The following is a 26,326-nucleotide window of genomic DNA, read 5'->3' as shown; positions in this document are numbered from 1 at the left end:
TAAACACTTCTAATGGCAGCTTTAAGTGCGTATAAATGTGCGTGACTAAATGTATCGAACACATTGGAAGCGGTTTAGTTTAACGCGAAATCAAAAAATTCTATAACTATTAAGTAAATTCTAATATACCTAAAATTAAATACTGTAATGAGTTGTAAATTTATTAGTGTAATAAACAGTCTATCATTCCTTTTGTATGTTTATATACCCGTTACCATCTCACAGGACATTCAAGTAATTTAATTAAGTTAAACATCAAATATATGTAGAAAGTCTCCTCCTGAAGTCTTTCTTCTATGATGTTTCATGATTTCGGATATATTTTGTATATATCCGAAATCATGCAGAGTGAAATTAAATGTAGCTGAATAAACGTTTCATGGTCGATAAGATTGCGTAAGCGTTTAGAGTGAAATTCAATAGCTTTGAACTGAAATTTTCAGTGGGCTAAGGCGAAAGTATAAGGAGGGGGGGGAGTTCTCGTTTCACCAAATAGAAGGGAGGAAACTGATAAAAGGCAGAACACCATAGCAGCAAATCCACCTTATAGTCTAAGAGTGTATCAACTACCTATAAAAGAGCCAACACATATAAAAAATTAACATTTTGTAAAGTTTTCTCCCATTAGAATTTAGACTTTGGTTTTCTGTGAGATAGGCTACTGTTTTGCTGCAACTGCAAAACAGTAGCAATGTCGATTCATTCTGAAATCTATATAGTTTATAGATTATGCGTGTGAATTTCATCACGAACTAGGACAAGGTGTGATCTGATATACATCTAGAGAAGGGCATATATATATATATATATATATATATATATATATATATATATATATATATATATATATATATATATATATATATATGACAGAATGATCATTAGCTGGATTAACATACATAGTTTTATTAAGAATTGAATATATATATATATATATTCAACCTTGTACACCCTTGTACAAGGGTAGTCTGAAACGTTCTCGGCCTCGACCATAGATGGTAACGCTATCGGCAAGATTTTTTCTTTTTTCTAAGTTGGTACATCTGTCATAAGCATCCATGTGAAATTGCAAGTCAATCTATCAAGTAGCTTTTTTATACAGCTGTCTGAAGCAAAAGTGCTGTCTGTATCCTTGAAATGGATAAAATTGAGTATCGTGCGGTTATAAAATTCTTTCTAAAAGAAGGTTTAACGCCAAACGAAATTCGTTTACTCATAAAAGTTTATGGGCACTCTTCTCCTTCGTTTCCGACAATTAAGAAATGGGTTGCCAAGTTTAAACGTGGCCGTACCAGCCTTGAAGATGATTCACGTAAAGGACGTCCAAAAAGTGTAACACCAGAAATCACTGATCAAGTGCAAGATATGGTACTGGATGACCAGCGAGTCAAAGTGCGTGAAATTACTGAGACTATAGGCATTTCTAAAGAATGTGTAGGATATATTTTGCATGAAGAATTACAAATGCATTTTTGTATAGTGGTTCCATTCATTATCATAACAGTCGTGCTCTAGGCATAATTACTGTACAATAGCATACTAAGATGCCCAAATAAATATGGCATTAGCAAGCGCTTGTAATTGTTTATGTATCAAGAGAGTATGATATTGTTCAAAGTTTAGTTTTCAATTGTGCTTCCCGGTATGAACAACATGAAAAGTATAAAATAAATGATTTATTAAGCTGTTAATATTTTCCTGGATTCAAAACCAGCATCTACAAAGCACAAAAATATACTTGTTATTCAACACATATCACTCAACAAGGTAGTTGGAAATAATTCAAATTATATATAAAGTTCTTTCCGTATAAGCCTCCATAACTCAATCAGTTATAGACAAGCCTTTTGGATAGAAAGATCGTTACCTCCTTCCAGAGTTTGAAACCTGTCTAAGTAGTGAAGAACTTATCAGGGCCAAATGACTGAGTTAGCTAGTTCATGCAGGAGTGGCTGAGTTTTTCCTACTGAAAATTAGGTTTTTCACCCCACAAAATGGGTGTCCCATGCAGAAGAGCACATGTATACAATTTAGAGTCATAGAAGAATATGCACAGTAGATATAATCAACTAACCTAACATATTCAGTAGCAGGTTTCTAGGAAGCCAAGGTACTTAGCCATGATGGGATCATTGAGCCTAACATGAAAGGGAAGATGGGATTTCTCGGTATACACGGGCTCCGATACTGCTTTACCTTATTTGTATAAAACAGAATACTCTGATAGGTTAGATACATTCTGAACAAAAAAGCACCATGCTTACTAAATAATTTTAATCACAAATTTTGATATTTCACTTTTATCCTTTTTGATATTTACTTCTTTCAGTGTTCACATCAAAAGAAAATCTGAAGAGAATTCATTACTTTACATGTTTGTATCATACTCTAATTAATCTAATACATACATCTTGTAAGGAAGAAGATAAAGTAACAAAAGAACCCTCTGGGTGAAGCATTGTATTATTATTATCTGAGACCTTCAAGGACACAAGAACTCATCAACATCAACCACACTACTTTTTTTAAACTCATTCATAGTAGATGCACCACTCACTACTTCGTAGACCATAGATGGCAACACTATTGGCACGAGTTTTTTTCTAAGTTGGCACATATGTCATAAGCATCCATGTGAAATTGCAAGTCATTGTATCAAGTAGTTTGTTTTATACAGCTATCTGAAGCAAAAGATCCCTTGAAGTGGATAAAATTGAGTATCGTGCGATTATAAAATTCTTTGTAAAAGAAGGTTTAACTCCAAAGAAAATTCATTCGAAGTTCATAAAAGTTTATGGGCACTCCTCACCTTCGTTTTTGACAAATAAGAAATAGGCTGCCGAGTTTAAATGTGGCCGTACCAGTTTTGAAGGTGATCCACGTGAAGGACATCCAAAAAGTGTAACAACACCAGAAATCATTGATCAAGTGCACGATATGGTATTGGATGACCGGAGAGTCAAAGTGTGTAAAGTGTGTGTGTATAGGCATTTCCAAGGAACGCGTAGGATATATTATGCATGAAGAATTGCAAATGAAAACGCTTTGCGCAAGATGGGTGCCGCGCTTGCTTACAGCAGATCAAAAACACACTCGCATGAAAATCTCTGAACAGTGCTTGGAGCATTTTACCAAGAATAAAACTGATTTTATTAGTCCATTTATTACTACGGATGATACTTGGTTCACCTTTTCACACCAGAATCCAAACACCAGTCAAAACAGTGGACAGACGCCGGGTGTTCAGCGCCAAAGAAGACAAAGTCGGTTCCATCAGCAGGAAAGGTCATGGAATCGGTGTTTTGGGATTCTGAAGGAATTTTGTTTATTAATTATCTTGAAAAGAGTAAAACAATACAGAGAAATATTATTCCGATCTTTTAACTGAACTAGACGAAAAATTCGTGGGAAAATAACCGATTTGCAGAAGAAAAAAAAATCATCTTTCATCAGGATAATGCACCTGCCCACAAAGGTGTTTTGGCAATGGGAAAATTAAAGGATCTGCACCATAAATTGTTGGAACATCCACGCTATTCCCAAGATTTGGCTCCCTCTGACTTCTATTTCTTCCCAAAACTAAAACTCTTCCTCGCTGGGCAGCGGTTTTCTTCGAATCAAGAGGGGATTGCATCTGCAGAGGGATTATTTTGCAGATCTTACTGAGAAATACTACAGCGACTTATTAAAAACAACCACGGAATTATCCTGTAACGTTTGTTTATCCCTATTCTCTCTCCATCCGTTTATTGCTCGCATATATGGTTTTCCTAAAATTCATAAAGAGAACACCCCACTACGCCCCATTGTAGAAAGTATCAATTCTCCGACGTACAACCTTTCAAAATATCTTGCCAAATACCTAAAAGGTTTTTCAGGCAAGTCACCATCCTTTATAAAGAACACTACAGAATTCGTTACATACATCAAGGATATAACAGTTAATGAAGATGAAATCATGGGTAGCTTGCATATAACTTCTTTGTTCACTAATGTTCCAACAGATGAAGTCCTAACATTACTCAAGGACAAGTTATCCAAAAAAATGTTAGCCTTGCTTACACATTGCATCAAGTCCGGTTACTTCAAATTTCAAGATACTATATACAAACAAAATCATGGACTGGCTATGGGTAATTCTTTATCCCCTGTACTCGCAAATATTTACTTAGAGAATTTTGAACCAAGGCTATCTCTTCCTTTATTTTAACACCTAAAATTTGGAAACGCTATGTAGATGATGTCTTCATTATTTGGAGCCATGGACATGATTCCCTTATGGTTTTCCTCGAACATCTCAATAGTCAACATCAAAGTATTAAGTTTACTGCCGAGCTTGAAACGGATAATTCCCTGCTTTTTCTTGATGTCAAACTGACACGCTCCTCTGGTAAACTCAAAATATCGATGTATAGAAAGCCAACGCATACCAACAGATATCTGCATAGTCAGTCCCGTCACTTCTCTCCTCATAAGCTTGGAATAATTTCCACCTTGGGACATAGAGCCCGTTCTCTTCTAGATGACCCAAATGAACTTCTTACAGAAATAAACCATCTCAAAACTTCTTTCAAAGTTAATGGATATTCCAAGAGAATCATTGAAAAATTCCTTCTTAATCCTACTAGACATCACTCAGAAGAAACAAATAGATTCAATTGCAATATTTCTATTCCTTATATAAGTAGAGTTTCACATAAATTAGCAAACGTTCTAAGAAAATACAATATCAGAACCTTGTTCACTCCACTTTCAAAAATCCGTTTCTTAATAAGCCACCCAAAACCTTGTCATCATCAACTCAAATACCCTGGTGCATATAAAATATTATGTGATTGTGATATTCCTTATTTTGGGCAGACAGACAAATCTTTCGAATTGCGTATGGAAGAACACATGAGGGACATTACTCACAAGAGACAGCGAGCCAGTGCATTTTCAAGTCATATCCTTATCTCGGCTAATCCTAATGATGAAAGTCAAAGTCACAAAGTCTGCTGGGAAAAATCTACTAACATCTCCTGTTACAATGATGAACTAGAGAGAAAAATCGCATGAAAAATCGTAGAATCTAGGGAAATCATCTTTAATCTTGTTCATCTAAATAATAACTTGAGCTACAACCTCCCAGATAGTCATTCAGCTGTAATCATGTACTGGCGTTTAGGAGACGTTACTAGCACGTATTTTCCCAACAATACCACAAACGAAAGAACAGCTTTAAATACAACCACAATGTTTTAATGTTAATTATGTATAGAGACTCTCTATGATGTTCTTAGTTTATTTAAGCTTCAGTGTTTTAGTGTTTTTTCTTTTTTTCTTTCTTTTATAATGTCACCTGATGAAGGCTGTTACAAGCCGAAACTAGTAGTGTTTTAATATTAAAACATTGTTACTTAAATCTCGGTTCTAGTCATTCAATTCGTTTAAAAAATATGTATGTTAACCGAGTTAATGATCATTCATTCATATATATATATATATATATATATATATATATATATATATGTATGTATGTATATATATGTATATATATATATATATATATATATATATATGTGTATATATATATATATATATATAATGAATGAAACATACGAATGCATATATATATATTTTTTAATTAATAATTATACTGACTAAGAACACCAAGAAAAGTAATAAAACTTTAACATAACACACTAGTTTTGTCGGAACGTCGACTTCTTCAGGTGTGTAAATAATAACAAAAAAACTGGAAAAATACATGGTAAAAAATATGGACTTCTCAAATTATCAAAATAGGAACAGCAACAGTCATATTTGAACTGATGTCCGGGTGGAAGGACTAGCGTGAGTTGTAAGTGAGTGGCAACTGATTCGAGAGTGCCAGAAATCAATCACTGCACTGTGGGTGTCAGGCAAACTGTGGCTTAAATTGTTGTTTATGTGTGATGGGTCCAGAACTATTTCTTTTAATTCTACACTACGTCTCTCAAGTTCGTCACCGCATTTATGGATATTGTTCGTAAGATTCCAGTCTACATGGTGTTGAAGCTGTTCTTCTCATCACTTCCCTCCACAGAAACTTGGTATTATTTCCACTCTGGCCCATCCAGCAAGATCTCTTATTTCAGTAGAAGAAGACCTTCAAACAGAACTCAACCATCTGAAAAGCACATTTTTAAACAACGGCTATTCTTCTCGAAGCATCAGTAAACATCTACACCCACGTATCCAACCTCGACAAGAAGATAACTCCAATCCTATTACTCACATCCAATTGCCGTTCATAAGCTCTCTATCTCCTAAAAATTGGCAAAAATAATGAAGAAATTCAACATTAAAACCTACTTCACCACCCTACCAAAGCTTCGTTCTTTTCTGAGTCACACCAAACCAAAACACAACCAGCTTCAGTTTCCAGGAGTTTATAAAGTCGCCTACAACTGTGGTAAACCTTATTATGGACAGACTGACTGATAAGCCTATTTCACTACGTTTTGAGGAACAGCAGCGTGACATCTCTTACAAAGAACCCGTGCAAGCGCAATCTCCAGTCATGTTCTTTTCTCCGCTAACTGTAATCTGGAATAGCTTCTACAGCAATGTCAACACCAATTTTTAAAATATCTACAAGCGGAGTCAATACTAGTCACAATATATATATATATATATACATTCGTATCATTCGTATGTTCGTATATTGTCATTTTTCTTACAAAATAATTAAACGATCATGTCCAAATGTTTAAAACTGATTTTTACCCACATACCAAAATATGTTAACTTCACCTGCTAAGCTCTCTTTCCATGTTTAACTTAGTGGTATCCCCAAAACTTTATTTTATTTCACATTTCATTAATTAACGTTCTCATGTACAAACTAGCTACTAACAAAGGTCTTGACAAAGATATGAAACAGAAATGCTTTGCATAGCAGTCTATTCGGATTTTATCTAGTGAACGTTATCAGTAATTAATTGTTCAATGAATTTGTAGATCATCTCCGGCAGTTTTTAAATTCCTTTTTAGGTGGCAATTAAGAGATAGAATTCAGACAAATAAAGATTCTTACCTAGTGCAGTGATTCTCAGATATCCTTGTTAAAAATCGTTTGTATTTCATTTTAACTTTCACATCTTTGGTGTACGCCATCTACTTCGAGAATCTGTTCTGACTGTACCTTATCTTACCTATTAAACACCAACTTACATTTACAGAAAACTGTAAATGTTAGAAAGAAATATCACACCTTTTCCATGTATGCGGGCATATTAACTTCTGCTTATATGATTTGCGTTTAATTCTTATTTTAGAATAATTATATTACTAATCATTGCTTCTTTTTTTTATCAATGACTTATCTGCTGATATTTTTCTTTCAGACCGCTTATTTGCCATCGGAGTTAGGATGCTTTTGCGGCTCCTTGCTATCATTGTGGCATTGTCCCCATTATTGACAGTTCTTGCTCTCATCAATCCGCGCACGACTCTCGAGTGTCACCGAAGAGAATATACATTTAAGGCTACACGAACCGACAGAAAAGGACGACAGTGTTGGGATATGCTGACCGTTATGTCTTGCTGGGGACGGTGTGATTCAGGAGAGGTAAGTATCAGTTTACAACTGAATGAGTAGCGATATTGTAGTAATTAAATATTAAAAAGCTTTGAATAGAAATTTGGAAAATGAAAGGAGATAGTAATGCATTTTGAGTAGGGAGGCGGCGCCAACTGTTGCTAGTAGAACGTTATCAATGCTGCACTGTAGTGGGCAAACGTGCTACTTAACGTGGATTCTTGTAGCATATTCCTTAAAAACTCAAATAATTTAATGAGCTTATATGATTCTGCAAATGATTATTGAAGAAAATCAGCAATAAATTGCTATGCAAATATCGTACTGCATTGTTACAAATCCTTCAAATAACGTTTCAAAAAACAAAACCAAAAAGAAAAAAGAAAAAGAAAGAAAGAAAGAGATATGCATAAAATTCTGGTCATTTTAATAGCATTCATGTACTTAAATGTGCACACATTCTAGTTGCCTTTAAATTTAGTGACTGCAAACAGAAAAAAAAAAAAAAAACTACAATCAATAACGATTCCCAGTGCACTTTCTACATGTGTGTGTGTGTGTGTGTGTGTGTGTGTGTGTGTGTGTGTGTGTGTGTGTGTGTGTGTGTGTGTGTGTGTGTGTGTGTGTGTGTGTGTGTGTGTGTGTGTGTGTGTGTGTGTGTGTGTGTGTGTGTGTAAAGTAACGGTAATAAATAAATGATTCGTATAATTTTATCGTCAATTAGAGAGTGGTGATTGAGTGGAATGGATGTGCAGAGTCTGTTAAGAGTACTTTTTCTGTCAATGAGTTCAATGAGGGGTAGAATAGACCGCGTGTATAGTTTGGGTCTTCAGACTCGACACTTTTATCGGATGTAATACATATCAGCCGACTTGATTTCGGGTTTCGCTGGAAATACGGCCAAACCAACAAAGACCTGTATATATTCATAATCATTATCATTATACATTCATCACCATCTAATTCCTGCCATGTACCCTCAATGAGTATACAGGATATGATAGTACTACATGAAAAATTTACATCATTACTAACTTCCTATCTACAATTTTCCTCCAAATCAGTCTGTTACTTGTCAAAGACCAAAACATTATAGATCTTATATTTTTATCGTCTAAGGCACTTTGTAACCGTATCAATCCACCTATATCTAGGTCTTCCTCTGGGTCGTTTTCCTGCCAACTTGGCAGAGAACACTTGTTTTGCTAATCTTTCCTCTCCCATTCTGTTTAAGTGACCATTCCACCTCAGATTAGCTCTTCTAACGCATCCCTGGATGCTGACAATGTCAAGTTCTTTCCTAATATCCTCGTTTTTAATATGATATTGCCATTGTTGCCACCTGTTCGTACCCCTAATCTTTCTCAGGACTCTCATATCTGCGGTCTCTAGTCTTTGGTCAAGTGTTTTACTTCTGACCCAGCTCTCAGATCCATAAGTTAAAACTGGTTTGAATACTGTCTTCTATACGGCTAATTTAGTGTTCCGCCTAATTTCTCTCTTATTCCATATGGTTTTTTTTTTCAATTTACATCCTACCATACCAGCTTTGTTGATTCTGTTGTCTATTTCCATATTTAATTTACCATCTTCACTAAAAATCGTGCCTAAGTAGCCGAATTGTTTTACTTGTTCCACAGGTTCTCTATTCACAACGCAGTAGACATTTTCTGCCTATTTTCATTGTCTTTATCTTTTTATTTCTGACCTTCATACATCTGTTACAACAGTTATTCAATTTGGTCAGGGAATCTTGCAGACTTGTAGCGGTTTTATTTAGAAGTATAACATCGTCCGCATAAAGAAAGAGCTGAGATTAATATCTCCAATTTTAATATCCGGTTTAATACCACTTTCCTTCATAATGTGATCCATATAGATAATGAATAACAGAGAGGATGATGTACATCTTTGTCTCACACCAGATTTAACATTAAACCATCTTCTTGTACTTCCTTCAATTCTAACTGCTGACTTACAACTCAAATAAAGACTAAGTATTGCTTGATATAATGCCCCATTGATACCATATAACTGTAGCGTATTCAATCGCTTCTCTCTTGGCACCTTGTCATATGCCTTTTCCAGATCTACAAAACTTAAATATAGCTCTTTGTTATATTCTCATAATTTCTCAACTATTTTTCGTAAAGTGAAGATCTGATCCTGACAGCCTCTATTTGGCCTGAATCCAGCTTATTCTTCACCAAGCTTTTCTTCCACAATTCTTGTCAACCGTTTTTCAAGTATACTTGCATAAATCTTACCAAGAGCATTCAGTAGGGAAATACCTCTATAATTATCACATTCAGTTTTATTTTCCTTTTTTTTTGGATGGGTACTATGAGAGCTCTACTCCAATCATCTGGAATTCGTCCCTCTGTCCAGGGCTTCTGAACTATGCAGTGTAGCCACTGTAGGACTTTTATGCCTCCATACTTCAGCAATTCTGGTCAAATATCATCTACTCCTGCTGCCTTTCCCCATTCCAAGCCTTTGATGTTTTGTTTTTTTACTTCAAGTATGGATATGTATTCCTGACTGTATGTCTGTTGAGTGTTTTTTACCTACATGATATCGCCTGTGCTATCACTGGTTCTTTCATTTAGCAATTTTTCGAAGTTATTACTCCATACTTCAAGAATATCTTTTTTCTCTAGTTTTCATGTCACCTTTATCATCTCTAACTCCTTTTACAGCACTCTTTCCTCTATTTCTGAGCTTCTTCAACAACCTCCAGAATATCTGCCATTTTCTTGATATTTATTTTCTATGTTCTTACCAAAGTCTTCCCATGACTTTTCATGAAAAGTCTTCCCATGACTTTTCATGAAAAGTCTTCCCTGTATATATTATATCTGTTAATTAAATGTGTTGCCCGTCCGATCGGCTATTTTAGGGGATGAGAAATTGATTTTCCAGAAAAAAACGACCGTTAAAAAGTTCTTCACATCCTAGAAGGGAGCAATGGATAAATGGGGCGATATCTTTGTTTAACACGTTTCGACAGTTGTTGGGTGATAGGACCGGAGTCGGTCCTATCACCCAACAACTATTGCTAAAATCTTATTGCCTTTAAGTTCCATTATCACTCTTACAGGTATTGAAAATCAGCGATATCACCGTGAACATGGGATACGTCTAAAGAATTTGAAACTGAAATATATATATATACACATGTTTGATTAAAGTTTATAAGGCTGAACACCGGAATAAGTTGATAACATTTATTTACTTAGTAACAGGACATTTCATCCCAATTATACAGGATTTCTTCAGGTATAAATATACAAACTAGTAGACAAAACAATGAGGAGTAACAAAGGTGAGAACTGTTATGCAGTTATACAGAAAAGACTGATGTTATATAAACTATTACACTTTTTTTATAATTTTAGTCAAGTTGCTTTTTATTTTGTCGTTCTACATGTTTCGCCAATTTTTCTATCGGCATCTTCAGGGAATACAAATTAGTAAGCTATACGAAGGTAACAGACTAGGTTATAACTGATGGTTCTATTTCATACAAAAATTAGTATTGTGCGAGACAATGCGCGTGTCTCGGAAACGTGATTTATTTGTTATGACTCATGATGTAATTGTCATGAAAGTTCATTTCTTTGATGTTTAATGATCTAATTAAAGCTTTCCAAATTTCTGGTAAGGTTAGACCTTGATTCTTGTTTAGGTTTTCAGTTGTGCGGGAGACTGTAGCTGGTTCCTTGAAGGTTCTTGAATGATAGTTATCTTCTACATAGGGCATAAGGCTCTTATCCCACTCAATGTGATGGTTGGTAGAGGCAAAGGTAGAGGCATTGTTCAACAGGCAAGAAATGTCTTGTCTGTTGTTTCTGACATACTCTATGTGTTCTTTCTTTCTCGTTTCAAGGCTTCTAGAGGTCTGACCTATGTAACTAATACCACATGAGCAAGGTATATTATATACTCCAGAGTACTTGTAGAAAGGATGAGGGTCTTTCCGTGATCTTAAAAATTTCCGAATAGTGATGACTGGCTTGAATGCTACTCTGATATTATGTGGTTTTAGAAGGTTAGCCAATTTTTTGGAAATGCTGCTGACAAACGGAACAGTAACAGTACTGATGTATTGGATGTCATCACGTTGTCTATGTGGTATATCAGTCAAGAGAATCTTGTTGTAGAGTCTTTTTGGATAACCATTTAAAGATAGCTCTCTGGATATTGTAGTTAATTCCGTTTTTAGGTCATCTTGGTCTATTGTGTACTGTATAGCTCTATTCTTGAGCATATGGATGATGTTAAGTTTCTGAGATATATGATGAGACGAGTTGAAATGGAGGTAACGTCCAGTAGTTGTAGGTTTTCTATAAACAGATAGGTTGATACTATTATTGGTTTGTTTCTTTATTAGGATGTCTAGGAATGGCAGTTTTCCATCTTTTTCAATTTCTAATGTGAATTTGATAGTATGGTGGAAACTATTGATTTGGTTGAGGTAATCCATTAGTTCTTCTTTCGTATGATCCCAAATGAGAAAGATATCATCAACATATCTGTACCAAATTTTCGGTTTTGGAATGATCTGGGATAAGATTTTATCCTCTAGATCTTCCATGAATAAGTCAGCGCAATGAGAAGAGAGGGAGCTACCTATGGCTAATCCAGTGAGTTGTTTGTAGACAAACTGATGTTATTTTTTAAATTATTTCTAATTGTTCTGAAAGTTCTGCGTGTTTACGCATTCACGTAACGTGTTACACTAATGAAGGCTAGGAAGTATTCAGACAAGTTAATACTTTGGTTAATATTTAAATGTCTAGGATCTAATATTATTTTCAAAGATTTCCATATTTTTCTTTCTGTTTTATAATAGCAACGGTGTAATAATTCTGATTTATCCCATAAAACTTGATGTCTCATTTGCGAAGCGTCTTGTGGGTCATCTGAAAAGAGCACGTGTGATGACAAAGCCGAGGCTTCATTTCTATGGTATTAAATATCTCGGACGTGTTCTTCAATGCATTGTTCAATTGATTTTTCTGTTTGTCTATAGTATGATGAATGGACAAACAGAAAAATCAATTGAACAATGCACTGAAGAACACGTCCGAGATATTGGATACCATATATATATATATATATATATATATGTATATATATAATTTTGGTTGAAAACTGTTTTTAAATTAATTATTTAAAATAAATTATTATAATTTAAAAATTGCCTAATTGCTTAATACGTTTCGAATAATGTCAATAATAATGTACCATGAAACCATTTTTGATATATTTATTAAACCAGGAAAAACCACCGTCAGTATGCCAGTTAGAATTAAAATCAGATTTCTGTTATAATTTTCTTTACTCAGAATCCATTTTTGCCAACCCTGGCTACCAGGCAACGTAAACTAAAATCCTATTCCGAACGTTCTGCGCGTTTACGCATTCACGTAACGTGTAACACTAATGAAGGCTAGGATGTATTCAGACAAGTTAATACTTTGGTTTTAGCTTTTTACCTTGCAAAATGAAAACTGTAAAGCAGAGCTAATGTCTTTTAATTTTCTGCTAATTTTCTATTATTTTTCTGCTGAGAGAACTGAATGTTTTTCAGTAGGAAAAGAACAGCTGAATTGTTTCAGATATCAATTTTTGCTCGAATGTAGTCTGTTAGCATGTTCTCCACTTGTCGAAGAGGATTTCTATTTTTTTTTTATTTGATTTTTTATAGCGCAAAGATATCAAAAGTCATACTGCGCGAGGGCACAGGTCAGAGCAGTACATATTGGTAGTAGGATAACCACAAACATCCATATCGTTGGCGGGATTCGAGCCGACAGCCTCTAACCACCCGGCCAACCAGGCCGGCGTCGAAGAGTACACTTTCTTTGTTTTTTTTTCATCCTCTCACCCAAGTTCCGAATATTACCTGACTTATATATTTATGAATCTCCAGCGTTATCTTCTTATGAGGAGAGAGAGAGAGAGAGAGAGAGAGAGAGATATTAAGAAGAAAAAGAAAAAGTGTTTGGAGAGGTTTTGCTATTGTTTTTTGAGTTCAGTGTTAAAGTGTGTCGATATCTTCTGAACTTTTCCTTCTAATACATTTATATTCCAAAATTAAGCAAATAGTTTCAAGTTCTTCCACTGAACGTACGTTTTATATAGTATCTTTGAGAAAGATGAGATTTTTTTAGACCTACTTTCAATGACAATCTGAACACAGCTTCATATGTACCGCATATGATCCGTTGGGAAATCTAATTAAATTCTGGCCTTCTTTAATTAGAAAAATATCTCAATTTCAGAACTATTTCAGTAGAAATCATAACTGAACTGAAACGAATTACTCAAGGTGAATAACGTAACACTGATGATTTGAGGTTCTTTCGGCATGTTAAACTATAAAAAAGAAGCCCTTATATGTATAAATAAAATTCGTCTGTGGTAACGTTACGTTGTGGATTTCTTCGTAAGTAATATTTTGTAAACACATGGTGACACATTATTCAGCTTTGTACCATTACAATTACGTTCTTCTCTTCATTATATTCAAGATTCGAGCTTCGTCATCTTTGTTGCATTCTCAGTGCTTGCATGTGTCCGAAACGATTTAATGTAACAGCTGGATAGACAAGCGAAGTCGCATCCACTTTTCCGCAAAGCGGAAGTCGTTGCTCCGCGAGAACCTGTTTGTCACTCTCATTACACTCGTTACTTCCGGACGGAAGAAGAGAGGTGAAGTATGACATTATCGAGAATTGTCATGGCGCCGCCAAGTGTCAAAAATCCAATACATTGCGCAGAATCGTATATCAGTGGCCTTGGACATTTCTGAAGTGTTGAGAAAAGGCTATTACTGCGACATTAATAGAACAGCAAGAAAGCGATAGCAACAGTTGAGATGAGATGCGACTACGGAATTTGCTCCGATTGTAGTAAAACACTAAATTCCATAAACAATCCTCTGATAAATTTCTTTCAAATATAAAACTGGAAATGACGTACAGGAAAACTTTAAATTAACAACAAAAAATATATTTCTATTATAAAAAAAAGTATTTACAATTTCAGTTGTTGTTTTTCATCTATTTCTCCCTTCTCTTAAGAATGTTTTTTTTTCAGTTTTTCTAAAAATAAATAGCAATATATATATTTGTTTATTTTTTAATTCTTTTTGAATTATTATATCTCATTTCATCTTTTCATAACGTTTCATCACTTGCTTGGCATTGAGTTTCATGAATGCATAATGAATATTACGATAAAATTAACTTGCTCTGCATAGTCTGCCGTCTGTCCGTATGTTATCTACTGAGTATGTCTGTTTTTCGGGATTTAAAAAAAATGAATGGTGTTCTGGAGATGGAAAACCCTACAAGCTCCGTATGAAATCAACTAAACCACTTTGAGTTAAAAACTCCTTATAATTGTTTCTCGCACCCTAAAAAGGATTCAGTTCCACGTGTTCGCAACTAAAAGTCATTGTCCGTATCGATTGTGCTATGGGGAATGAACTACTGTATTTTAATTAAAATTCTAAAACACATATGGTCTCATATTCATTGATATATTAGGATAGATCTCGAACCAAAGCTTAGATACTTTTCATGAATTTTCCATATATATATATATATATATATATATATATATATATATATATATATATATATATATATATATATATATATATATATATATATATATATATGGTGATCAGCTTTTACACGGTTGTTGTACATTTGAAAAAAATATAGATTTAATGACTATAAAACCGAGATAACATTAAAGATTTTAATGATAAATACTACTAGTTTCGGCATATAGCAGCCTTCTTCAGGTATTTATAAAGGAATACTAATAAACATTGAATTATCTAAACAAACTGGAAATTACAGGTACAAATTGCCTCACATAATCGATACATAAAAACGTTGTATTTTTTCAGGTTGTTCCAACTGGCGTGCCATTGTTTATTGCAATTGTGCGTGCAGGTTCACGTGAACGCCAATATTGAATAACTGCAGCATGGCTATCTGGGATGTTATAACTTAAATTGTTGTTTAAGTGGACCGGATTCAGCAGGATTTCCCTTGATTCTACAATTTTCTTCTCAAACTCATCATCACAGCGAAAGATATTTTCTGATCTATTCCAGCAAACGGAGTGGCTTTGTTGGTCATCATTAGGATTATTTGAAAAAAGAACATGACTGGATAACGCAGTTGCATGAGATCTTTTATAAGAGATGTCTCTCTTATGCTCTTCTATCCGTTGTTCAATAGATTTGTTTGTTTGTCCAAAGTATGGGATATTGCAATCGCAATATTCCATACTTTGGATATTGCAAATAATGTTTCTTATTGCATGTTTTAATTCATAATAGAAAATTATCTTAAATTTTAACTAGTCGTGGTTTTATATTAAAACCTTTTTACTTAAATCTCGGTTTTAGTCATTCAATTCTTTATAAAAATATGTATGTTAACTGAGTTAATGATCATTCTTTCATATATATATATATATATATATATATATATATATATATATATATATATATATATATATATATATATTTATATATATATATATATATATATTTATATATATATATATATATATATATATATATATATATATATATATATATATATATATATATATATATATTACCTGTACGCTACTAACCGAAATCTTACAACAAAACCATGCATTAAAAAATATGGATACTCCAAAAACATGGTTGAGGTAAGAGAGACAATTTTTCGCTCTAATTAAGTAAATTAATGTTTCTTATTGCATGTTTTAATTCATAATAGAAAATTATCTTAAATTTTAACAAATATATTTATGAATAAGAGAATACATTTATTCTATTCTTAATAAGAAACACGCGCATTTTTCAGGTAATGCAGCATTTCAGATCCATAATATCTTCCTTCATATTTTTTTAATTTAACAGTTCTTGTAATTTGATATAAATAAGGTAATACGGTTTATTGTTATCTGAGCGACGAATACCTGTAGAGATAAAGCACACATGTTTGTGGAAAAAAAGAAAGAATTCGAATGAGCAAATTCACTTTTGGATAAAAATGATATATATATACTGTATATATATGTGGTAAATTTTAGGTGGTAAAATCCTTATTAGAGAATTGAAATGGCTTGGAAAAGCAAAGCTCCATGTTCGGCCTTTAGAACATGATTTTCAGTTTATTTAACTTAGTTCACTCACAGTAGCAATACTATGGGCAATATAGTATTCGCCTTCTCAACAAACACCTTTTCAGGTTGCATCGCTAATAAATTTGGAATCACTATAGATGTCTTTTTTTATGTCATGGAAGGTTCTTGAAAAACTTGGCTTAACCGGATTAAAATAAAGGTTATATAGGAATGCCTCACACGGAAACAGCAAGAGGGCGCATTGTATTCCCAGCTTGATCTCGACCAATTTGTGACTACAATTATTTTTACATTGTTTTTGCTCTCCTCATGTGCAATTGCCTTTCCCTAGAAATTAAGTCAGCAGCTCTTTACGCAACGTCCTCCTCCCCCCCCCCCTAATCCGCAGTCATACAGACTCTTTGAACTCTTGGTTGATCGCTTCCATAACGGTCGTTCTGAAATTTCGGTATCACCCTTTCGAGCACCCTTTGATGTCGGTTCCTGTGCGTTTGTCCGAGATGGCACCCTCATATTTTAGTGGGTGATAATATTGCCTTCAGTTGATTCTGAGTAATGCAGTCATTTACTAATGTCACGAATGAATGCCACTGATATGACATCCAACGATAACTCGTCTGCAAGTGCTACTGACAATATGCGTGGGTACAATCGATTCTAGCGACATTTTGTCTTATAAAGCAGTATACAGACTACGTTTGATGAAAGGAATATATATATATATATATATTAATGTTGCTCTCAAAAGCATCGAGTGCATCTGAAGTCAAACATAGGGTATATGTTGCACAACGTTCAAAATATGATCAAATATTGCCGAATATATTCCTGTTCCTTTCGAAGTAGTTCTCTCACGAATTAATACCGCAAGTTCTGAAGTTTTGGAAAAAAACAAAAATATTTAATTTTTAATAAACGTTGTTGGTCAAAAAACTGTCATTCTACATTATGCTATTTCTGAAGTTGTATTCACCATATCTCCTTGGAGACTCCATAAATCTTCCGAACAGAATATAATTTTAGCACCATCAGTAGTCGCAACTTCACTTTCGAATTTCGAAAAAAGAAACCAAACTTTTGAGTTTTGTTGCATTTATTTTTGCTGTTCGAAGAAGAAGAATTTGATGCGCATTCGCTGTTCTTAGAAGTCCTAATTCCTGAAAAGGGAAATCGCATGTGACACACACACACACACACACACACACACACACACACACACACACACACACACACACACACACACACACACACACACACACACTTAGAGGTATTACTTCTCAACAGAGAATGATCAAGCTGATTCTACTTTACTCATTCATTAATAGATGAGCTTTGTACTGTAGTAGTGTCATTTGGTTGTCAGTCCGAAATTCTTCTGATCACATCTAGTAATCTTCCTTGCTTGTCTTCCATTTAAATATTCTGGGAAAACCAATGATTGTCTTTAGCTCAATACTATATTCGTGAAAATAGAACGCCTATTTTTTTTTAACTTTGACTATATTTTTTAGATTTGACTAAAAACGAAAATTTGTATAATTTATTAGCTTTTCTCTTCCAAGATGTGTAATTTGAATTTGTATTTTACAGATAGCTGATTGGCGATTCCCTTTTAAAAAGTCTTTTCACCCTGTCTGCATGCACGAGGAAAGACAAATGCGACGAATTCGTCTTAAGAAATGTGATAGAGATGCTGATCCAGAGCTCAGGAACTATGAATATTTCGAAGCTGTAACATGCGCCTGCCAAAACTGCAAGTCATCTACAACCAGTTGTGAAGGTGTACCCTACAGAGGGGGTCGTGTGCCGTAAGATATAAATAAGAGAGGTCATTTGAAAGATCCCAATGTACTGTATATGTGCCTCGTAAGCGATATAGAAAGAGAAAATCGATAGAGCGGACAAGTCACTTAACCGGATTTAAGAGTTTGAAGATATTTTGGTGTCAAGTGTGCTATGTATATATTTCTGGATGTTCAAAATTTCCTCCCATTCCTTCCAACACATAACCAACGTTCGACCCTTCCATCTTAGCGTAGAGTGGACCAATTACTTCATTATCCGTGGCTTCTGCCAGATCTGGTGACAATCGCAGTTTATGGGGAAAAGATATAAAAGCGAGAGAGAGAGAGAGAGAGAGAGAGAGTGATTCGTGTTAGGCATAGTATAAGCCTTTAATGAAATTTCTAGTATTTCCTAGCACAAACGATTTAATCTTACCAAAAATATATGTAGATCTGCAGCTATAATTTGTTTTATGCAAGTTTTAACACCGGAATTACGGGTATCAATTATGAAGATCTGCATGCTTGAATGACGAATGTGAGATACTGAATTGAGTTTCTGGTATAGAGACATATCGCACAATTTCTTGTGAGGATGTCTATAATGAACAGTATTGCATATGTTCATAACATCTTATAGCTGAAGATCTGCAACCACTGGTAAGTGAAAATAAATAAATAAATAAGTGAAAACTTTTTCTGAAAGAAGAAAGTTGGTGGGTGTCTTAAATACATCTGAAATAAGAATTGTAAATTAAATATAATTTTAAAAAATGAAAATCTTAAACAATTATGGCGTTCTATCATGTTTAAAGAACCTAACTGCAGTTTTAACAAATTTGAAAATAAAAAATAAAATAAAATATTTCTTGCTTAAGTAAATATACACAGAGCTGTTAATGAACTAAATCAACGTTGTCGAACCTATGGCACGCGTTTCAAAAATAGAGGAGAGATATTTGCTTGGTACCAACTGAAAAAAAGGACACGAATGAATTCTCAATATATTCGCATGCTTCAAAAGAGATAACAATGTGTTGTATTGTGGATCTATGTTTCCGAACCTAATATAGTCAGATCTAAATTTATCCTTATTAATAGACTAAATATAAGAAAAGAGTGAACTCGGAAGAGGTGAAGAAAACAGTCCCCGCGTTCGATAAAAATGGGACTTGAAGCAAAAAAGTGACATTCAGTTTACCAAGTAAGATATAAATTAATGAATACCTTAAAAATATCAACATTATTTATTATGAAAGATGACAGTGCAATATATATATATATATATATATGCATTTTAGTAATAAAAAATGCATATATGAACGCTTTTTCTTTATAATGAATCAATTATTTTTTCTTTAATTAGATTTTCTAATATCAAGCCTGAAAAAAAGTAATATTATAAACTGCAATATAAAATACAGCAGCGCTCAACAAATTATGAAAAATTCTACTCGCCACGAAAAAAAAAAAAAAAAAAAAAAAAAATCACACACACACACACACACACACACACACACACACACACACACACAGTCTCTTTATACAAAATTAAGAGAAATGTTTTCTTTAGGAGAGTAAATATGAACCCATTACGATAATTTTATTATGTTTTCTTGCAATACAAATGACAGCTAAGTGGTACTTTGAATAATAATTTCGTTAACTAAAAAAAAAATTACAACAGAATTCGTAAAATTCTTCCTATTAGAGAGTATTACTGAAAATAAAATTTAAATAAATTTTATTTAAATTTATTTAAATAAATAAATAAATTAATTAATTAATATAAAGTGAGTATTTATATCATTAGCAATCTCGAATATTAAAGGTGCATTTAAATGTTAATGAATGTGAATATTAAAAAATATACTATAAAGATGCTTTTAAACTTATGGGAACCTCCAAAATTATCTGAATCAATATGTTTGATATGATGTGCATGCATTCAAATTTAACAGAAGTATTAATAAACGAATAATACATGATATATATTCATATAAAACGACTAAAGTAATCGTTACGCATTTGGTACAGAATTTTTAAAAGATTATTTACAGAAAGTACGCGAGTTTAATGCTTTTTCTTTTTCAAAACAAATCATTTGCGTAAAAGAAGTCTTGAGGCATACTCTAGAATTTCAGGGGATATTGCTAGTGTAAGGCCTATACTATAGGCGACGGTTACCTTTAGATGCATTTTTCTTTCTAGTGACCATATTACATTTTGCGTAAACAATGATTGAAAGACTTTAATGTATTCCTTTCCTACATTATATGCCACAATGTAGCTTTTTATATAAATTGAAAATTCTGATCTCTGGAAAGCATGGTGGAATTAAGAAAATCTTGAGCTTCTCATTTTAAGTAACATCAGTCATACAAGTGGTTTAAAAGCACAGTCTTGTTAACATTCACTCGCATTTAAATTAAAATGCTGCGAATGAACAACCTCTTTCACATGAATCACTAAAATCGCAAATATGGATATTTCTTCGCATACCATTCGATTTGTAGTTATATAGCTGCATACATATGCAAAATTGTAAATTTATAAAATAAATTCCAAAGCCAACATGAATACAATCGGATTGTCGATGGCACAGGGAGAGTGATGCCATAGTCTGAACGAAGTCAGTCAATAACAGAGTAAATAACGAAGAAATTATTTGTATGAATGAACTATTACATATGAAGTTATTTTTTGCTCAAAGTGATACAATACTTATCTACTCTTCATGAAAATCGAATTTTTCTTTATTATATTTCAGATAAGATCCTCCTGTTTTCTTGTCAAAATCAATCAAGATATGAAAGACGCAACGTGAAGCACATACACATACAAACATGTCTGTGACACTCAGCTGTCAGCTTCCTTAAATGATGCCTAAAATTACACTACTTTCTTTTCATGGATATTTATTGTTCCTACTTCTTCCATTGTTAGAGAGACCACTTTCAGTTATGAAGTTACTTTCATTAGTCATAACTGAAGGAAAAGCAATGAGTAATAAATATTCGGTTTTTATTCTTATGAATGATCATTCTAATATGTTGAAAAGTTGGAACGCCTTCTCCTCAGACTACTATTCAACTTATCTTCTAGACTTCCGCCTAACAAGGGAAAAAGCAGTTTCTGAGAAGCATATCCCCCTCCCTTGCTGCTTCCGTCTAAAGCCACCGTAATTAGTTCTACATAAAATTTGCCTGAAACATTCCTCTCATCTCAGACCATATTTGAATCATGCGTCTGGGCAGCCTTTAAATTTTATTAGTGAAATACAATACTTATAAAATAGGATGACTTAATAACCGATGAAAAGTACTACATTGAACGACTATGCTTCAATTGTGAAATTTAATACATTGAAAAAATCAGTAAGCGCTGTCAAGGTAACGTCACTTTGGAAAAAAAAATGTTGGATTTTGGAATGTTGAATCCGGAATTGTACGAATTATGAAATAGTTCTGATGTAAAATTTAAATAACTAGAAAAATTCAAGCTTCCTACTAAGACTGGTATGAAGCCATGAAATGCGTTCATTTTGCAGTCCTCCTTTTCAATCCCGTCATCTTTGTATTAGGAAATCAAACTCAACCTTCTTTCTATTGTTCTTCTTTCTATTGTTTGTTTACAGTATTGGAATTACCTTTATTGATCGGGCGGAATGAACGTTTGTCACACCTCGTTAATAATTTAGTCACTGTTATATAATGTATAATGTAATATTATTTACTAAAAAAATCATAGTTCTGTTTTACTGACCGTAATAAAATTGTACGTTTAAAAGCATAATTGGTTTCAAGTGTGCTTCTTTATGCATACATATCATTGTTCCTATAGAAAATCTACATGATGAATTTTCATTCATGTGATCAAACTATTTCAAGTTTTAAACACAATATTAATTAGCAATTTTACAGAAATATTTATTTTTACAATTTAAAACTGGATGTTGTCCAAAACATTTAAATCATATGATCAGAAAAAAACGTATACTAGATTCCATTCTTCTGGGTAAAACAAACTGAATCAAGAAAAAATGCAAGAAACAGTGTACAACATCGAAGTAACTTGAATTGAAAGGATTTCATTAACTTATTTAATCCCAAAGAAAATTATAATACATTATAATCATGTCAAAGGTAATTTATATTAATAATTTACTATTAATACTATTAATAAATCATTAATTTTATTGATTTAATTAATTTTATTAATAAATTATGATTTTTAGTAATTTTAATTAATTAATTTTATTGATAAATTCTATTAATAGTTTACTATTAATGCGCATATGTCTATGAGATTACACAGGATTTCGTCGAGCGCTTGCACATGTGCAAACGAAACGGTTTCGCATTTTTAAGCATAAGCTGGTTGATATTTCTCACAAATGAAAAGCGCTATCATGAGTAAGATGAGGAGTATTTTTTATAATAAACACTCTTCCTGTGTCGATTTAGACACAGGAAGAGTTTTTGTTCATTTACATTTTGTTCATTTACAAAGAATGTAAATGAACAAAAACATCTTCTTCACACACTATAATTGCTACTATTTCCATAACGCAAACAGAATTATTGATGCATAAATCTAATAAAAATGTAACAGTATTAAATTTTCAGTTTCCTGTGATAGCTAAAATACTTTCTACATATATATTATATATATATATATTATATAGCTTAGTAAGGAAACATACGCACATGATATGTGTATGTGTGTGTATTGCCACTCCTGATTGACTGGCTGATAAATCAAAAGGTCTATCATTTGCATGAACTTAGAAAGTTGAAACGTTTGCAATAAGGTACCTTTTTTATGTCTACAACAGAAGAGAGGGGCGAAAATCTGAAGTGCGTGACTTTACATAATCCTCCCCTTATTTTTACTAATTTGCTAAAAAATCTGAATTCAATATGGAAGACTGCTACTTCCCCATGAGTCCTGATTTTGGATGTTTAATATGACACTATCATTTCCAAATACAAAATAACTTCAAGAACATATTTACATATTAAAGAGAAACAAAGTTTCTTTTCAAACCAAGATTACATCCTTCAGAATCACTTTTTCCCTAAGATTCTACTGGTGATATACATGTATATCACTAAGCAACTAACTACAGCTTCCACCTATACAATTCTACAACTTTTCCTGAAAATTTTCAGAAAAATGGGGAAAAAACTAGTTGTTCACTACTATCCGCAATCCTCAGAATGACCAATGCGCTAGTATTCCTACCTATCGTTTATAAAGATGTTATCCAGCTGTTAACTGCAAGAACTACATGACACATTTAAATATACATTACGCATTTAATTAAAAGGTTATCCCGTCTATTTTTACTCACAGAGCCTCGGTTCACAATAATACATATTATAGATCTGTAATTGCACAATATCTTCCGTTCCTTATTGAGAAGGAATCAGAACTATCGAAGATATTATTACCTAGAATATTACCTAAAATATTCTCAAAAACAAATAACACTGCTAACAAAGAAAACTCAAAATCATAAGATTTTTAGACCTCGCAAGAGGTCTAAAAGTCTTATGATTCCTATCTCCAGCAGAATTCTCATAAACATATTTTCCATTCCATAATACCCTGATCCTTTGATCCCTTCTACTGCTGCTATCTACCTACTGTAACAAAATACACAAACTCCCTGATGTCACTGTATACTCTTCTTAATATTCAAAAGCCAACACAAATTCTAACCCACTAATATTCACATCTTTGCATCTTTTGCAAACACCCGGAATCCTGGACAACATATACCTGACTCAGCTTTCGATTATCAGATGTGCCCTAGATACCGCTGCTACTACCCTCAGTCAAACACGGACCAGGCGACTATTGGTATCTACTCTACAAAGATCAGAAAAGATACAGAATATACAATTACGTTCATCACTGAAAAAGCTACTAACTACAACTTCCATATAAAACTCACAACAGAAAATCATCGACCATCAATCACCGAATCAAAACTTCAAGTTTGGCCTACGCAGGAAACTACACAGCATAGTATTCTATTAATATCGCTTTTTATTAATATCAAGTCTGGCTATGCAGTAAAAAATGGAATTAACTGACATTTTCCTCACCAATGAAGATTTTGTCAACATTTTCATGTAGATGTGAAACCACTCAAAACTACATTGCTAAAAGAATAGAAAATTTTGCTCTTCCTCTTTGTAAAATGGAAAAATATATCCTATTTAGAATTAACTTTTCCTCGTCTCAGCTTATAGAGGACATATATTAAACAAAAATAATTTCAATATAAAATATGCATTTTTGAATATATGTACATTAAAATATAACTTTTGGTATAATTGGAATGAGTGGAGGTAGGCTAGCAGTGGTCCGTGCGGTTAGCCTAGTGGCTGTGCGCTTCGCAATCATATGCCTAGGGAAGAAGTGTCCTAGGTTTGCTTCCCTTCGGTGACGTGAGGAGCTCAAGGATCTTCCTCAGCCATAGCCAAGTTAGCCGGTCTTGGGCGCGGGAAGTAGGTTTTATTTCCCCAGTTTAGCTGGGGAGTTTTCATCCCGCAAGCAGGCAAACCGGCCCCATGAAGACACACGGAATACAATCATGAATACCTCCAATAAGGATGCAGCAGAGGAGTAGCGTGCCGGCTGCATCATTTCGCCGTAAATCCTCATTAGGAGGAAACCCAACCCGTCTGAATCAGATGGAAGGGGAAGATAGATAGATTGAGGCTAGCAGTGATAAAATCCTCTCATAGTTCAAATGCAAACAACAGTGAATTTAATATACCAGAATTGTAAAATAAATAAATTTATTTAATAATTTAAAATATTTAAAAAATATTAGACTTCATGTCTCCCTTTTTTGTAGTGCTTCCAAAATTTTAGTACCTCCCAAATTGGGAAAAATTATTTTAATCTCGCTTCCCCAGGAAAAGTAACCAAAAAAAAGCCACACTAAAGCTACAAAACTACATATGGAAAAAAAAAAGTAATTACAGCTACTGTGCATCATAAGCAATAAAATTAGCTTCTAACATGCTAAGAATCATTAGGAGCAGCTTTCTCATCTTTAATCTATGTTTATTAACAATTTTCATTTGCTTTTAAATTTTTTATTCAGGAAAAGCACTTTCGTATTTGTTACATAAAGAACTTACTGAATGGAATATACAAACTTGCTAATTTGATTAATTTATCATTTCATATAATAACTTTATGAAAATACAGGAAATTGTAATTTAATAAAAAAACGTAGGAGAGGTTTTCTAAACACTACATTAAAATATGAATTCTGGCCTTATTATTCAAAAGGAAAATTATACAAAATAAGTAAACTGTTTCGCATCATTTGTATTTTCTGATTTTTACTAAACTTGCCTTTTCAGTAGGACAAACTTTTCTTTAAAAATCTGGGTTCGAAAAAAAAAAGTAACCGCTACATGTGTTAAAGGAGAACGAATGGCTGTATTGAATTATGAAATATTTCAGTTTCGAAATTTGTAGAGGTGCTTTTTCGGACATAAATTAATGTATCGTGCAAATACAGCTACGATACATTCATATATAGCTGAAGGTTAGCTTCATTTATAGTAGAGTAAGCTAGATAAATATAAGCTAGTTAAATATTTGTTTCTTGTTACGAAAGGCTGATCTAGCTATAATACGGCCCAAATATGATAAAGCATTGTTATTACAGAAATGGGAATTCGTACTAAAGTATCTCGTTATTGCGAACCGTTTTCAATGGAAATTTCTAATCTCTTGCGCTAGTCAATAAATGAAATTCTTTAGCATTTCTAAA

At 33.3% G+C, this 26,326-nt stretch overlaps 1 protein-coding gene across 2 annotated transcripts in view; it reads left to right on the top strand.

The window, feature by feature from the left end:
* Gpb5 (Glycoprotein hormone beta 5) overlaps positions 1-22,298 on the top strand; it is a 74,386-nt gene extending 52,088 nt beyond the window's left edge. For both annotated transcript variants that reach the window (XM_090398803.1, XM_090398804.1), the window contains exons 2-3: positions 7,371-7,594; positions 18,326-22,298. In XM_090398803.1, the coding sequence (XP_090254929.1) occupies positions 7,371-7,594; positions 18,326-18,547 (446 nt within the window). In that variant the 3' untranslated portion in view covers positions 18,548-22,298. The remainder of the gene's footprint in view (positions 1-7,370; positions 7,595-18,325) is intronic.
* The last annotated feature ends 4,028 nt before the right edge of the window (positions 22,299-26,326 follow it).

The sequence above is a fragment of the Typopeltis vanoorti genome, chromosome 10 (genome assembly GCF_054136105.1).
Source record: "Typopeltis vanoorti isolate ZY-2024b chromosome 10, IOZ_Tvanoo_1.0, whole genome shotgun sequence".
Classification (NCBI taxonomy): Eukaryota; Metazoa; Arthropoda; class Arachnida; order Uropygi; family Thelyphonidae; genus Typopeltis; species Typopeltis vanoorti.
Note: the sequence above shows the minus strand (reverse complement) of the source record. Positions and strands in the feature narration are given on the sequence as shown.